This window comes from Fusarium oxysporum, chromosome X, assembly GCF_013085055.1.
Source record: "Fusarium oxysporum Fo47 chromosome X, complete sequence".
NCBI classification, from domain to species: Eukaryota; Fungi; Ascomycota; class Sordariomycetes; order Hypocreales; family Nectriaceae; genus Fusarium; species Fusarium oxysporum.
Window position 1 is genome coordinate 1,720,535 of NC_072849.1, and position 15,741 is coordinate 1,736,275.

At 47.6% G+C, this 15,741-nt stretch overlaps 8 protein-coding genes across 8 annotated transcripts; 6 read left to right on the plus strand and 2 right to left on the minus strand.

Annotated features, from left to right (window-relative positions):
- The first annotated feature begins 507 nt into the window (after positions 1-507).
- On the plus strand, positions 508-2,642 carry FOBCDRAFT_253614 (Alpha/Beta hydrolase protein). Its single transcript, XM_031191596.3, has 2 exons — positions 508-978; positions 1,032-2,642. Exons 1-2 carry the CDS (start codon positions 754-756, stop codon positions 2,409-2,411), a joined length of 1,605 nt encoding a protein of 534 aa, XP_031032827.2. The 5' UTR covers positions 508-753; the 3' UTR covers positions 2,412-2,642.
- Positions 2,643-2,837: 195 nt separating this feature from the next.
- Positions 2,838-4,489, plus strand: FOBCDRAFT_244465 (uncharacterized protein; the record flags this gene model as incomplete). The annotated part of the gene is made up of 3 exons (XM_031191597.3): positions 2,838-3,147; positions 3,206-4,124; positions 4,267-4,489. The coding sequence occupies 3 exons, from the start codon at positions 2,838-2,840 to the stop codon at positions 4,487-4,489; spliced, it is 1,452 nt and encodes a 483-aa protein (XP_031032828.3).
- A 506-nt stretch (positions 4,490-4,995) lies between these two features.
- Positions 4,996-5,515, plus strand: FOBCDRAFT_232724 (uncharacterized protein). Its single transcript, XM_031191598.3, has 2 exons — positions 4,996-5,165; positions 5,220-5,515. Exons 1-2 carry the CDS (start codon positions 5,055-5,057, stop codon positions 5,394-5,396), a joined length of 288 nt encoding a protein of 95 aa, XP_031032829.1. The 5' UTR covers positions 4,996-5,054; the 3' UTR covers positions 5,397-5,515.
- Positions 5,516-6,902: 1,387 nt separating this feature from the next.
- Positions 6,903-7,250, plus strand: FOBCDRAFT_207555 (uncharacterized protein; the record flags this gene model as incomplete). The annotated part of the gene is made up of 1 exon (XM_031191599.2): positions 6,903-7,250. One exon carries the CDS (start codon positions 6,903-6,905, stop codon positions 7,248-7,250), a length of 348 nt encoding a protein of 115 aa, XP_031032830.2.
- Positions 7,251-9,155: 1,905 nt separating this feature from the next.
- Positions 9,156-10,253, plus strand: FOBCDRAFT_253615 (uncharacterized protein; the record flags this gene model as incomplete). The annotated part of the gene is made up of 1 exon (XM_031191600.2): positions 9,156-10,253. The coding sequence occupies one exon, from the start codon at positions 9,156-9,158 to the stop codon at positions 10,251-10,253; it is 1,098 nt and encodes a 365-aa protein (XP_031032831.2).
- A 56-nt stretch (positions 10,254-10,309) lies between these two features.
- FOBCDRAFT_280466 (uncharacterized protein) lies at positions 10,310-11,329 on the minus strand (the record flags this gene model as incomplete). Its single annotated transcript, XM_059611581.1, has 3 exons — positions 10,310-10,479; positions 10,531-10,756; positions 10,826-11,329. 3 exons carry the CDS (start codon positions 11,327-11,329, stop codon positions 10,310-10,312), a joined length of 900 nt encoding a protein of 299 aa, XP_059466026.1.
- Positions 11,330-12,030: 701 nt separating this feature from the next.
- FOBCDRAFT_280467 (uncharacterized protein) lies at positions 12,031-12,969 on the minus strand (the record flags this gene model as incomplete). Its single annotated transcript, XM_031191602.2, has 1 exon — positions 12,031-12,969. One exon carries the CDS (start codon positions 12,967-12,969, stop codon positions 12,031-12,033), a length of 939 nt encoding a protein of 312 aa, XP_031032833.2.
- Positions 12,970-13,715: 746 nt separating this feature from the next.
- FOBCDRAFT_280468 (fungal-specific transcription factor domain-containing protein) lies at positions 13,716-15,198 on the plus strand (the record flags this gene model as incomplete). Its single annotated transcript, XM_031191603.2, has 4 exons — positions 13,716-13,929; positions 13,982-14,268; positions 14,312-14,572; positions 14,626-15,198. 4 exons carry the CDS (start codon positions 13,716-13,718, stop codon positions 15,196-15,198), a joined length of 1,335 nt encoding a protein of 444 aa, XP_031032834.2.
- Between the last annotated feature and the right edge of the window lie 543 nt (positions 15,199-15,741).

Consider the following 15,741-nt stretch of genomic DNA (forward strand, 5'->3'; position numbering starts at 1 on the left):
ATTTCGCTTGTATATAATCTCATATGAATGAATCTCAGCATCAGAGCTCAAAACTTCAGCCCAGTTCATTGGCTTTTCATGAATGGCAGCTCTCATTATCCTGTTTAGGTGCTGGAGAGCTTACCCTAGACACATCGGTTTGGATATGTCCTTGAAAGGGCAGGTAACAAACCAACATGACACGCGACCCCAACCTCCGTGGTTTTTCTAAGTCTCGTGAAACAATCATGGAATGACTACGTGACTCAGAAAGGAAAACAATTCCTACCAATCGACAAAGGGCTGTACCTCTCCCAGGAATGTGATGTTTCCTGTCTCACTCAAAATCGAGACTTTTCCTATTAGTATTCCCGTTCTACATCCAAGCACCTCGGCAAACACTCTTTCATCGGCGAACGGACAAGATCTTCTCCCGACGTCATCAGATTTCGGTGCATGTTTTTCCGCTTATTCCGTGCCGTGATGCCGGCGCGCCATGCCAATTCAAGATCTTGCGTTGCATTTTCCCCGCAAGTTTCATCACCGCTTCCCCAGATTCCGAAAGCTTGACCAAATACAGTAACCTCAACGCCGGTCGTTGAAAGCTCGTGAGGTTTAGCCTGTTAATTTTAAGGGCTTCAAGCATGGCAGATGTAAAAGGGCCGGTGATACGCCGACCGGGGTCAACATCTGGTTACCGAAGATAAGTATATGGAGTCATGTAGTTTACCATGAAGTTGAATGACTAGGTAGATGATCTGACAGGTTTTCAAGATGGAGTCGGTATATCGTTTGTTGTTGTTGGCAGCACTACTGCCTTTCTCTGTTGCCGTAAGTCCCACGGTTGATCTTGGGTATAGCAAGTACAAAGGCAACGTACTTGACAATGGCGTTTCGGAATGGCTTGGTGTTCGTTATGCTGCCGCACCAGTCAAGGACTTGAGGTTCAAGCTTCCTCAAGATCCTATCCGCATGAGAGCGGTCCAGGATGCTACCAAGGTAGGTCACGCCACTTCTCCGTCGGCCCAATGACCCCTGCTAACACTCTGCAGCGGGGAACAGTATGCATCGGAACAGATGCTGATCCCAAGATCATTGGCGATACTCAATCTGAAGACTGCCTCTTCCTCAACATCTGGGCACCAACAAAAGCCTCAGCGAAGGACAAGCTTCCAGTATACATCTATATCCAAGGCGGCGGCTTCAACGGCAACTCAAATGCCAACGCAAACGGCACTGCCCTTGTCGTTGCCGGCGACCTGGACATGATTGTTGTTTCCATCAACTATCGCGTTGGTGTATACGGTTTTCTCAACGATGCTGACCAGGTCACACCAAACGTCGGTCTCCACGATCAGCGAAAGGCGTTCCAATGGGTCCAGAAGCACATTTCCAAGTTCGGCGGTAACCCTGACCATGTTGTCATTGGTGGCGAGTCTGCTGGTGCTGCGAGTGTCAGTCTGCATCTCAGCGCTTATGGAGGCAAGGATGAAGGTCTTTTCCACGGCGCTATTGCCCAATCTATCTCGTTCGGATCTCTCCTTACAGAGAAGGAATCTGTGTATCAGTTCAACACTCTGGCGGTGCGACTAGGCTGCGTTGGCGCGAAAAAGGATATTCTTCCTTGTATTCGTTCCAAGTCGCCCCAGGAGATCCAGAAGATCAACAAGAACCTTCCGAACCTCGGTAGCACTACGCCACCTCTGTTCATGTGGACTCCCAGCATTGACGGAAAGCTCGTTCCTGATGTCACCTATCGGGCTTATGAGGAGGGGAAGTTCGTAAAAGTTCCTCTGATGACTGGCGATGACACCAATGGAGGCACCTACTTTACGCCTGTCAACACATCTTCTTTGGTGGAAAGCAACGAATTTATGAAGGCCAACTTTCCCTTCCTGACTCTGGAGCAGTTGGGGCAGATCAACGAACTCTATCCCAACAAAAACGAGTCTTGCCCCAATCCTGGATGCTGGTGGCGTCAGGTCAGTGACGTCTACGGAGATATGAGATACATGTGCTCATCAATGTATATCTCAAACGCACTGTCACTCCATGGAGTTCCCAACTCTTGGAACTACTGGTACGACGTAGAGGATCCAGCTCAGATGGCCGCAGGTTACGGTGTTCCTCACGTGGTGGAGAATCAAGCTGTATTTGGACCAGGACCGGGCTCGCCAGCCAGCTACCTCAATGGCGGGAAGAACGTCCCCGTGGTCCCCGTGATCCAAGCCTATTGGACAAGCTTCATTCGTACCTTGGATCCCAACACGCATCGTGATAAGAGTGCTGTCAAGTGGGAGCAATGGACTGAGAAGGGCCGTAAGCGAATTAAGTTTGAGACCGGTGGAAAGACCAAGATGGAGAGGCCTAGCAAGGATTTGCAGAAAAAGTGTGATTACTGGGCCGATATCGGTCCAAGTATTCGGCAGTAAATGAGATAGGGTTGCAAGGCGCGAGATCAGATGACACGTCTTGCGGAGAAATCAACTAAGTTCTCTGCGGTGATATAAGCTCTCAGCCACAAGCCTCAACTGCAAATAACACACCTGGCTCACAACTTAGACATTATACCGCGGAGAAATCAACACTCCAATATCAAATTTAGGTTTTCGAAACACCACGGTGACAAAGACTACCGTTTGCCTGTGCAGAGGAATAACGCCTTTTGAGACGGTTGGATTATTCTGTTGGCTATTCTAGTCAATGTTGGGGTTTTCAGCATTAGAACCGAGTCTCTGAGCACAATATAAGAGCGATCATCCCCTTAGTCTGCCATTTGAACTTCCTTTTCTTCAACCTTGCTCATACCATGACCAGGAATTCATTCCACTTATCCCTTCACTCTAGGAAATGCCACTATGGCGTTCATACAGGAGCTGCCTAATGAGCTCATCCTAATGTTGGTAGTTGACATGCCTCTATCTGCTTTCGCCGCTCTACGACAGACATCCAAACGTTTCAATGAAGTCACGATTGTCACCTTTGGGAGAAGATTCTTTCACACCCGCAATATCATGCTCCATGAGAAAAGTGTCCAGAATCTTGACTCCATCGCGAAACATCCCGTATTTGCATCTTGTGTTCGCAAGGTTGGCTTTTCACCCACCCGCGTGAAAAGTGACTGGTATGGGTTTGAAGAAGAATGCGAGGCCCGTCAGCACTATGGAGGTAAAGAACAACATTGAGCTCTAGGAATAAGGATGAAGAAGTACTAACATTACATTAGCAGAAGAAATGACATTTGAGAACATGCGCGGTATACCTCAACGACTGCCAGCCACGGCCTTCATATTCGCCGTAGACCAGGCCTTTGCGAGACTTTCAAATTGCAACACGATCTCGCTCACTAATGCCCAGCGACCTTGGGGCTTACGTACACTTATAGCAGACGAGCTTTCGGAGGTTCAGAGTTATGAAGAGTCCCAAAAGTTCAAAGGCAGATGGTTTATCCGATATTTGATCGGGTATATCTTTGCCTTGAGCATCAAATTTGGCATGGAGAATATCGAGATCTTTGCCGACAAGGTCTGCCACAAACCTTGGAAAGGGTTGCCTTGCCAGTCTTGCAGCACTATCGGGATCTCTGATATCTGTATGGCACGACCTGCTGCTAGCTCGAACCTGAAGGCCTTGAAAATGACCGTCCACACACATTATCGGGCTTGGCCAAACGACGCGTTCACCCAGTTGATTTCTTGCTTTCCCCAACTATCAAGCTTAACATTGGACTTTGACACTAGGACTTATGAGTGCCTCTACTTCTCGGAATTCAAAATACCAGGGCTCAAAGAGCTCACCCTCTGCTGCAGATATTGTCACCCAAGCGAATTAGCAGACGTTATAAAGCGACATGAAGAGACCCTGGACCGTGTGGCTTTCCACGATGTCTACTTGACAAATCTGCGAGACTGGCTCTTGTTGATGGAAGTTTTGTGTAAGATGTCGAACATACATGTACACTTTGAGTGGTTCAAGGGGAAAGACGGGATATTCTGGGCTGGGCGTACTTCAGGCAGGCCAGAGCTCGATGCGTTGTACAGGGAACTGTATAATACCAGTGATTTGAGGAATGACAATGACAAAAGAAAGATGCGGGACTTGCTCCATCAAATTGGCGATCAAGATGCCTGGGCAGCCATTCAGTTGTGAGCCAGATGTGTTATTTGCAGCTGAGACTTGTGGCTGAGAGCTTAAATCAGCACAGAGAACTTAGAACCTAGGGCAGCCATTCGTTAGAAAAGCATAGTTCTTCTGCTAGTCAATTTGCGCTTAAATATATCTCAACAGCTCCAAGCTTCTGACAGCCGGTGATTGGCACTTTTGTTTCTTCGCTGATGAACTGGGCTTATGTCCGCACGAACGGAGTGTGCGTGGTCGACGTCTGTTTCTTTCAATATGCTCCAGGAACCAGAATAAGAAGGTAATATTGACTGGGAACTCAGATTGTACTAGTCCTCAGCATTTTCAGCCAGCGGCATATTCCCTCCCCTTGTTCCGTTTCAGCATGTGACAATTCCCGAAGCAGGATTCGCACAGCAGCTACAAACGCACCAAACAACGCCATAATCCTACGAACTATCTTTTACATAATTAAGCAGCATGCTTCACATGTAGAACCGATGAAGAATATTCAGAGTTGCATTCCTCGGCGAGCGAAATCCGTGTATCGGCCGATCGCCCGCTTTGGGCCTTAATTGCGATCTTTTAAAGATCTACAGAGGTCATAGCGCCCCATGGGGAAAGCTGTGCCGTTCTCGACTGGCCGAGAAACGAGGGGAATCCTGGCATTGAGGTTACAACGGCATGCGAAATCGTGGGGAAGTGCAGTTTATCAGGGATCTCTTGGACAGGGAATAGGGCTCACATGGCTTCTGATTCATTGAAGGAAATTGAGAATGCCGAGCTCAGGAGAACATGCGTGATTGAGACAGGAAGTCAATGTTTATATGTGATGTACTATAAGAGAATTCGTCTATAAATACTGAGCCTTTGTCCTCGAAGCAGACAACCAACCATCTCAACACAAACACTCTACAATTCAGCCTTCAGCAATCAATCAGAAACCACTCTTCAACATGCAGTTCTCTACCTCTTTCCTCGTCGCTGCTCTCTTCGGCACTGCCTTTGCCATGCCTCAGGCCAACCCTACTGATTGTCCCGAGACCTCTGCTATCCCTACCTGCGGTGTAAGTCATTCCTCAAAAGCCGCAGTCTTTCAAGTGCTAACGGTGTTTTGAAAGGCTCCTTGCATCACCTCCGCCGCCTCCGCCGTTGGCTGCAGCAACATTGCTTGCCAGTGTGCCAGCTCCAGCGCCATTCAGGCTTCGGCCATCAACTGTGTCCTTGACAACTGCGGTTTCCTCGAGGCTCTGCAGGTTCAGGCTTCTGCCGCCGCTGTCTGCACTGCTTGTGCTTAGATACAGGCGTGAGGATGGTCTATCCCAAGTTGTCTTGCCAACTCGCTGCGGAACTAGTCTCCTTCCAAGTATATAGTATCCAATGAGTTAGAAATAGCAAAGAAGAAGATTCATTTATACGTGCCCTGATTGATGATAGATATAACAAAGATATGCCCTCATTACCAAACATGGATGTAACCCTCCAAAGCGGAACCAGTGACAAGTCTCAGTAAGCCTAGTACCAAATGGCTATTGCCATGAAGGGGACGGCCTAGATCAATGGCTACTGATTGCTCATCAGCACAGACGTCGAATGAGCATGCCTTTGATAAAGTATGATGAATGCCTCGGGCACATATGAACCCGACTGGTAAAGGTTCATGTTTAACTGTCATCATAGTCAGCTCTCTGTAACAGGTACAAAAGCGCTTTCGTTAATGTATTGTAATCAAGCCTCGAAAGTAGTCTTCATTGGTTGCTATGCCATTAAGTCTGCCGTGGTTAATACGACGCAATTAGGTCTAGAATGAGGAGCCAGAGAAGGGTTGGGGTTGTCAAGTATATACAGAGAAGTTGAAAATTCGAATATAATGGGAGCCAACGACACTACAGTTGGCTTTCCCGTGGTCCTGGTAGATTAAATTCAGTTAATCGCCATCGTCTAGATACCTTTAGGCACGATATCAATCAATACAATCAAGAGAAACTACAACCGTGTGGATTGCAATCATCTGGCATGCAGTCAAAGGACGTCGGTCAACACGTGGATGGCTTGACAGGACCGACGGATCCGAATATCGAGGGAGGCATGCAGCAGCGAAGGTGGGTGCCCCAAAGTAATAAAGTTTGAGCAGCCCAACATAGACTATCCAGGCCAAGTATACGAGCTTGCCATGTCAAGCCGCTACATTCTACTCAAACCATTTATAGTTGGCTCCAGATATGTCAAGATGACGGCACAGCGAAGCTGAAAGGAGCTGGTGATGGCGACTACCTGGTTTAGTAGTAACTGAATGGGTTGGCCATGAGATACTCTGCAAGACGTAAAAGAGACCAACTGCTTAATTCGATTTGCCAAGTAAATCATAGCACATCACTTCTACAAACGCATAGTAGGCTGAAGAACAAAGATCGCAATATTCTGCCAAAATCAAGCTTCGTTATAAATACTTTGCTGTCAAAAGCTTGAGTAAGCACAAGGGTATTGAAGAACTTTGAGCGCAAGATTCTTTGACCCAACAGATCCGGGAAAATATACGGCATAATCTAGCGGGATATGCGTTCCACCGGCATGTTTATTGAGTAGGAGTTCTGCCAAAATAGGTTTCCGGCTAGAAAGGCAAGATTCTTTATGGCAGTTCATATCATTACTGCATGTTTTCAAGAAGAGGCAATGATAGATACGGATGCTCGGCAATACACTTCAAATGTCCAACACTGTGCTTGGTCCCCAGATGTGTAGAACAAGTATAAATATGGTGGTATATTCTGTATCCAAGCATAGGTCTTCACAGATCTTTCAACATGCCTCGACACCTGTCTATCTTCTTCGACTGCAACTACATTCGTGAGCGCGTGTGCCTTTCCGGCCGTGGTCTTGAACATAGTGAAGCTATGCCTGAACGAGATACAAAGTTGCCTAACATCAAGTGTACCTCTTTACACAAGCCTGACGTTATCGGAGCTCACAGATACGAGTTCTTTGTACACGGCACTGATTTGGCGAAGAAGTATGGGAAGGTTGCCTTACATGATGAGGAAACCAAAGAAATCTTGGCACTTATTAATGGCTCCTCTGAATCCTCGCTGGAGGCTCTGTTGGCAAAGTTTGGGCACAGTGATGCGAAGGAGGGGGAGATTCAAGATGAGTAGGAGTACTGATTCAGCGGGAATGGAAGTGTCTACCCGTGATGGCATTGTACTGAGCTTCATACAAGTTTGGGTGCTAGGATCAGCTCGCTAGGTATATCAAAACCGGTGATTCTTCAGCCGTAACTGCATGATATTTGAGCGCGAGATGAAGTCACGTGGGCAGTGACTCAAGACAAGATATTAGTATATGACCCGGAATACGTCCAGCAAAATTGAAACATCGAAACAACTATGCCCCGGAGAACCAGAAATAATCAGGAAGCCTCAAGAATCTCACCATTGACGCCAAAAGATGCAGTTACATCAGATACATGTACCATTGCCGGAGGTGCAGACATTTTCTTTCTGCGGCGACAGTTCCTGAGCCTTGTAGTAAGGGAGAGAATGATGGAAACTGTATACCTACAAGCGAGAGAGCTAATACGGACATTTTTTGGTGGCATTGCAACTTCTGCTTAGACAAGGAAAGGAAGAAGAAGGCGAAGGGAAAGAAGTGAGAGGACCTAAGGAGGAGCATTTAATCTCCGGTTCCAAATATGAGTGAAGAGGGCACTCGGGTGGCTATGTGATTCACGAATCATAGATATAAACATCTATAAAGCTACAATTTCATCCCATATTTCTTTGCCTGCTCCAAACCTCTAAATTCCGATAAAATTAAAAAAGCCATGCTAAAAAGGACTACACTCGAATACTTATTAGAGAAATGTGCTTCACAAAATATACCGACTTCCGGTGCGCGAAGTGCAATCATCTTCTCAGCTGGAAAACAGACCATGAATGTTACGAGCATCCAGGAGATCCGAGAAAAGGCTGCAGGATAATCATCCAGAGGACAGACATGCTTTGGTCGAATAAGACCTGTCGAAAGTGCAAAGGGAAGAAGAAGACGAAGCAGGCAGGAAGAGAATGCGTCACAAAGACATGAAGAGGCGATGGATTGGATATGAACTGAAAGTCTGTGATTCAAAGCCAAATTTGAGTAAATGGTCGACTCCTACGCGATTCCCCTATTACTCGAACATTCGTTGAAATTAACCTATCTCTTAGTATAGTCCAATTCCCCCTGGTATGAATTTGCTATGCCAACTTTGAGAGCGACATACTTCGATGCGATTTCGTCGCGGACAAGCCAGGTGGTTGAGAAGCTGCCGTATCCGAGCTTATGTATAACGCGATATCGGTCAGTGAGATGGTCTCCAATACAAATTGGATGATAGCCACCTGGGCTATAGCCATACGGGCTTTCAACGTCCTCTATTGGAAGGTACAAAACTGGAGAGGATGACGTTGCTGTTGTTCTAGCGCAGCGTAGACTTGTGCGTGAAGGAAAGGTCAAATGATGTCACAAGGACAAAGAAGAAAAGGGAAATTGGGTTCTCAAGTGCTGAAGTGCTACGCTGCACATTTTGACAACGCTGATGATGATAAGGTGAGGGACTTGAGATGCCCAGAGGCTCTGCTTTACGCATTTGTTTTCATGAGAATGCCTGGGCGGCCAAAAGTGGATCCCACAGTCGTTTTCCGCTCCTGGTCACTGGCTTACCAACTGTACGATTGATGCCTACAGATGACCTTGGGATCTGGTTCAGAAGGCCAACTGTGAGTCACAGCGCCAAATTTCACCCATGGTGCACAGATACCTACTAGGTTGGCTTACTTTGAGATATAATAGACATTTTCAAGTAAATTGGGTTTTCTGCCATTCCAAAAGAGAATGCTTCAGGTGACCGTATCTCCCAGGGGAGGTGGCTATTTTATAGCGCATTGCCAGCGGATGGCCCGCTGGAGAAACTTGACATGGCCAACATCATTGGCACCGCCGCGAGACGAAGGGCCGGAAATAAGCTTTAGCAAACTCAACTGTGAATCGCTCCCATTCACCTCCCTTCATCAATTATCGCGATGCGACAGTCTCTACGGCGAAAGTCTTGCAGTGCTTGCGCACGCTCCAAGCGTCGCTGCAGCCTCAGTGCTCCCAGTTGCAGTCGCTGCGCAGCGAAAGGCATGGAATGCTCGTATCCCACCTTCACAGCTGTGCCGCCTCCGCTCCCAAGTGCCTCTGGCAGCCCTCTCAGCGATTCAATTGACGATGCTTTGCTTTCTCTTCAGATACCCTCATTCATCTCCACGACTGAAGCATATGGCATGCAGCTCGACTCTGCGGAATATCCTCCCCATACAGCAAACGATTTTACAGCGCGCGCAGAATTCTTGGCTCATTTGATGTCATTGCAGTCCACGGCACTGGCTGAGAAGGGGTTCAATGTATTCATTCATCCGTCGCAGACTCTTGCTTCAGATGCGTTACGCGACGCGTTAGCTGGCAGTGCTCTACACGCCGTGCGCAATCCTTCCAACGCGCGCTTCGTCGATTCTGAGATTACAAGGCGCGCCTCGCACATTGTCGCGGTCTTATATGCGGCGTCGATAAGCGACGATACTGTCGACTTGCGAATGCTTCCTTCGGTCCAAGCACTTCTTATCTATCAATGCATGCGACTGTTCTCGCCAGGCAGCATCAGTCAACAGGCGCAGGCGGAACGCGATAACATTGTTCTTCAGATTTGGGCATCGCGTTTACAATTATTGTTGGCTTGTGATGACGAGCTCACGGAAGCGAGCTGGGAGTTTTGGGTTGAGAAAGAAGCCATCCGTCGCACATTAATATGCATAGAGCTTGCGCAAGGCACCTACACGTATCTTCGTGGAAACTGGCCCATCGGTGTTCGATGTCATCACGACCTAAGGTTTAATGCACAAAAGGCCCTTTGGGAAGCCAAGTCAGCTGCAGAATGGCATCTTGTGTCTGACGATTCCGCGCATCCCTCGCTGCCATGCAACATGCTTCGCTTACATAAAGACATTCGCGACGCAATGCCTGGTGACTTGGATGATATAGGGGTTCTATTGCGAGCTGCGGGTGAAGGGCTTGAGAACATGAATACCTGGCTTCGTCACGATAAAGAAGCCTTGCAGCGATGGGGCCAGGTCGGTGTATGACTCGTCTTCAGCATAACAGGAGTACATACAAGTTCTCGCTCTTGGGTGATCTGCCACTACAAACCATGTACACCAATGCGAAGGAACTGGCCGTCCTTGTCAAGCCTATCCCTAATCGGTCCACTCTTCAACTCATCGACATCCCAAGCTGACCACACAAATCGACCATGCAAAAAAGCAGCTTCCCCCGACGCGCACCATACAGCAAACGCGCCTGGAAGACTCACTACAAGCCGTTAGGCATGGGTATATTGCAAAGACGCCTCACAAAGCTTACCATCGTCCCAATTCATCGTCGTTTCTGTCATCCCTTTCTCTCGAGCTTGGTCTGTCAGGATGGCCCCTGGATGGAAGCTTACGATCTGAGTTTGAGATGCATCCTTCTCGTCTGCAAGTTTCTGGAGAAGAATAGTCCCAGATGCCTTGGTCAATGAATACGATGAGAGATTCTTTGGGCTACCGAAGTCATGGATGGCACCCGTTGAGACATTGACTATATGGTACTACCAAATGGACTGTTAGCAGCGTCTTCGAAGAGAAAGTTAGGCATATACTTTTCTTTTTCTTTGTACATCTTGACGGTGCAATCGATCACAAAGCTGGTGCAGCGCCCGAGTGTTGACCACGAACTGCTCCCACGTCTTCTCCCAACCTTGACCCGACAACGTCCCTTCAACGTTGAGAGCAGCAGTGAGGACCAAGACATCCACATGAACACCATTTGCACCCAAATTGTCAAACACCTGATCAATGCTTCTGGAGTCAGATATCTGACAGACTACCGCCTCAAATTTGGTGTCGCAATCGCTATGATCATGAGTGAGTCTTGCCATCGCTTCGTCAAGCTTTTGGCGCGTTCTTCCAGTGATGATGATCTTGTCTGCACCAGCCAAAGCAAAGTTGTTGGCGATGGCGTATCCGATACCAGCAGATCCGCCAGTGATGAAAACAGTCTTCCCGGCTTGGGAAACTGAAGGCTGTGAAGGATCCATAGCGTCATACACCGATGTATGTAGTTTCTTTGTTAGTGGTACGGGTTTGTACACAAAAGCGGGAGATTCGGCGTTGTTTGGCATGATTGGGAAAGTCTTTGAAGATGAATGCAGGAGGTGAGGAGGCATGCCAGGCAACGGATTTAAGACCCAGCGACGTCCATTTTATAATGGTTCTCTAACTGTTCATTTGGAGTATTGTATTAGGCGGGCATCTTCCATGCCATTTGCGGACTATTCTGGATCATGATTGCGGAAATCTGTTATAGAGAGCGGCCTGTTGTGGATCCGACAACGGAGAGCCACAGTTGACCGCATTGATAAGATAAAAGGGGCGTTGTCGAAAAATGCCTCCTTTTGATTTCTGGCATAATCTGAATGGGAAAGCGTCCTCGCCAAGCTCACAATGGGTGGATACCAGTAGGTATCCTACATGGACTGGTAAGGGTAGATGGATTTATTACGAGCTAGCCAGGATGCCGAGCGCACGCGCATGCGAGGGTCTGCGAATGCTCCGAGCCCTTAAATCAACTCTTGACTCGAGATGTGAGATTGTGATTTTGTGACAGGCTTTCGGTGGGAGCCTATTAAGCGCGATGCCCTTCTTTTTGTCCTGTTGAGATTGGTTGGCTGTATGGATGATGAACCTTGTTTGTCACTCAATTATAAGCATTCTTCATGTGTCAAGTTCACGGGGGTTTTGTTTCAGAACCTCACATGTCTAGGGCCGATTTATCCAGAAGACTATGCGGCTTTGATTCTACCAAACAACTCATGATAACCCCTCATTTAGTCTCCTTCTTGGCTGGAATACACTCCAGGAACCTAACCTTATCCCTTCGCAGCGCGTCTTCAAGTGAAGTAAAAGGAATACCAAACTTGTCCTGAACCTCTTTGGCTCCTCCTTCAATAAAGCCAAAAGGCTTCATGTTGGCAAAATGCTGAAACATATGGCCATGAACACCGATACCCAAGTTCTCCACCTCCTCAGGAGTGCGCTTCACGATCCCGACTTCCTTACCGCTGACCTTGACCAGTATATCCCTAACCTCCTCAAAGTCAAGCAGTTCATTTCCAAGATCAATTTCCTGGCCTCGGAATCTGGCAGGGTCCTGCAGGACCGCAGCAGCGTACTTCCCCACGTCATGAGCATCAGTGTAAGGAAACTTGGCACCACCAATAAGAAGATCATCTATTTCTCCGTCTGTTGGGAGACGAGGAAAGTTATTGTAGACGCCTGGGATAAGAACGTCATAGTGGATAAGTGCGGGCCGAAGAATTGTGTATGATTCGAATTTCCCTGCGCGAACAGTATTCTCGACTTCATATTTGCAAGTATAGTATCCATGGAGATGAGGAATAGCTTTGACATTGTCGTTATCCCAGATATCCTTCCTGTCAGCACAAATGACGGTAGCGGCAACGAGATTTTTAACGGCAGCCTTCTCGCAAGCTTCAACAATTGTCTTGGCCTGGAGAAGTTCCAGACCAGGGAAGGAAACTGTGTTGAGAAAAGCGGCTTGACATCCCTGTGCAGCTTCGAAGATATCGTCGAGGTTCTTGCTCTCTCCCTGGAAGAGAGTGATTTTCGGGTCAGTTAGCAGGGCTGGGATCTTTTCGATGTTGCGGACGACAGCGTGGATCTTGTGGCCGGCTTTAAGGAGGTGCTCGATGACCCATTGGCTCTGTTGACCAGTGGCCTGTGTGACGAGATAGGTCGGCATTTCGAAGCTGATTATAACGTGACTATGGTAATGACAGAGTGACACGGTTGAGATAACGACAGATGAGTCCGAATTATTGAGTCGATGCTCTGGAGTGAGTCTTCAGCGGCATATGTACAGTGTGTTTTTTCTCTACGGATTCCGGCCATGTCCCGGCAATTATTTCAATGTCTTATGATTTCTAATATGTCCTGAGCTGACGAATATCCATGATCCGGTACTTCTTTGGAGTCGGAGCCTTCGCAGGCATCTTAAAAGTCCGGTTGTCTTTGAGGCTTAGCGTAGAGAAGAACCCGATCTTACCTTCGATAAAAGTTGCTTCCAGTGGGGGACACATGATGACAGGGGAATGTCACCTCAATTGATCATTGGTGCTTCTAAACTTAGTGCTGATGACAAATTCCTTGTCTGCTTATCACCTGCGAGACCTCATCACCAGCAATTTTGACCGAGATTGAGATCTTACTGCTTTCATCTACCGTACGATATTTACTGCTCGAAACGAATCGAGCGGCGTTTCGGACCGACTTTTTGAGATGAAACCCCGAAAAAGCTGTTGGACTTGCGCAGGTTAGTGGCGGCAAAACGGCTTGCGAATTGGCCATCACTAAGCATCAGCATCAGCTCGCAAGATTCAATGCGACGGAGTCCGACCGAATTGCAACAAATGCAACCGTTCTCAATTGACCTGCCAAGGCTATGAAGCTCGATTATCATGGCCCCGAAAAAATGACAGGAAGCGAGCGATGGTATGCACTACGGCAAAGCAAGCGCCTGTATCCTTCCAAGAGACGAGCGAGATACCTCGTCGCCTTTTCTTGATCAATACATCATTTCGCGATGTCGAGCTACACAACTACTTATCGTCACAGTACCACCAGGCTCAAGTTTCCGTATCGCCTTCAAAACCACTCAAGCAGCCCGCGATACATACCAATCAGAATGAGCTGTTACAGTACTGTGAGCGCTATGGCACATCCACAATGTCCACGTCTTCTGACTCGCATATTAGTTCATCACTTAGCGCATCTGTCTTTGGTCACATTCAGCACGACAACGGCTGGAATCCGCGATACGCTCATGAGAATGGCTATGATTAACAACAGTGCTTCAGCCTCGGCTCTTCTGCATGCTCTGCTAGCCTATTCATCCCTTCACCATCATGGCCTGAGCGAAACATCTCTCAAATTCAAAGTACAGGCACTTCATCTACTATCTACCTCCGCCGAAGATGGTGAATTGTCCTTAGTAAACGCCTCTCAGCACGTGGCTGCGTCCATGCTGCTTGGATCATTTGAGGTATGTGACCCCGGAGACCAATGAGGTTCTGCTGACATTTTAGACTTTACGTCCTTCTGAGAGCTCAGGTGAATGGTTGTGGCATATCTGGGGAGCTGTGGATGTCATTCAAGCCACTCAACTCAGCGATCATTCTTCTGAGAATGAAACATACGTTCTCATTGACTGGGTCAACTATCATTATACGCTCTCACGTTTCAGCACGCAGCATTGGCGACATAAATCACTGGCTTCAAAGGCGTCCAAGAAACCGATGCAACTCTTTCGTCGCAGAACGACCCCGCCACTGTCAATATACAGACCCGTATGCTTTCTACAAGAACAGACTTGGAGCTTAGTGGCTAACCAAAGTTTCAGAATCATCCCTTTATAGATCCGACGTCTTCTATAATGAGCCTCCTTTTTGAAGCATGCAATACTTATATGGATCCACAAGATCCCCAAAGTCACAGTCCGGAATACCGCAACTCGCTCCGACGGCTCGAAGCGCAGGTTGACGATCTGATTGCTTCCCCAGTCCCGAACGATCTAAATCCTGAAAGCGCATTTGCGTTGGAGTTATACCGTGTAGCAACACGCATATACATAGCGCGTGCCTCCCAAAGTCCATGGGAAGCACCCGCAGTGTTGGACTCGCTGGTAGATGCACTGTTCAACGGTCCAGTGGCGTCGTGCACCTGCATTCATTTCTTTCCGCTATTGATTCTCGCATGCGAATCACGAAGGGATGATCAACGGGTGGCAATACTTAATCTGATTGACAGAACTCAACGCGATGCACGAATCAGGAGTATGAAGGCTGTGACGAATGCTATTCAGGCTGTTTGGGTGCAGCAGGATCTTCATGCTGATAGTGAGGTGTTGGTGAATTATATGGATCTCCTCAGTATTGGAATTAGCTCAAGTAGCAGTATTCCGTCCTTTGCATAATGTTAGGCTGGAGTCAGTAACTAAGTTCTCTGTGCTGATATAAGCTCTCAGCCACGAGGCTCAACTGCAAATAACACATCTGGCTCACAACTTAGACATTATACCACAATGCCTGACCAATTGCTACAGCAGAAAGCTACAATCATGAAAACCTAAAAGATGGCTCATTTGACCGCCATCACCGGTATAAGAACTCTGATGCGTCCCCCAAGACGATCCAACTCAGCACCAGGAAATTCAAGGACGTATGAGAAAAGGTTGACCTGATGAAAGTTTCGAGATGGCACGTATGTCGGTGGTGTCATGGGGGAAGAAGGTTGGACTGGAAGAAGGTTTGGAGCAATCAGAAGGCCGTGGCGGTATTGAGTTTATGAGTCAGTCTAAGGTCAGCAAATACGCTTCTGATTTAACACAATGGCTGGAGTCAGTAACACCGAGGTAGGCAGAATATTGGATGAGATTGGAGAACCTGGGTTCTGAAATTCGACCAAAAGCAAGGAATCAAGAGTCTTATCTTCTTTTGCGAAACGAATGACCATCTCT

What these genes read in the sequence shown, in the direction of transcription:
- FOBCDRAFT_253614 (XM_031191596.3), top strand. Translation starts at nt 754, where the DNA reads ATGGAGTCGGTATATCGTTTGTTGTTGTTGGCAGCACTACTGCCTTTC. An exon ending in CGGTCCAGGATGCTACCAAG is followed by an intron (nt 979 to 1,031) that starts GTAGGTCACGCC and finishes AACACTCTGCAG; the next exon opens with CGGGGAACAGTATGCATCGG.
- FOBCDRAFT_232724 (XM_031191598.3), top strand. Translation starts at nt 5,055, where the DNA reads ATGCAGTTCTCTACCTCTTTCCTCGTCGCTGCTCTCTTCGGCACTGCC. An exon ending in CTGCTATCCCTACCTGCGGT is followed by an intron (nt 5,166 to 5,219) that starts GTAAGTCATTCC and finishes GTGTTTTGAAAG; the next exon opens with GCTCCTTGCATCACCTCCGC.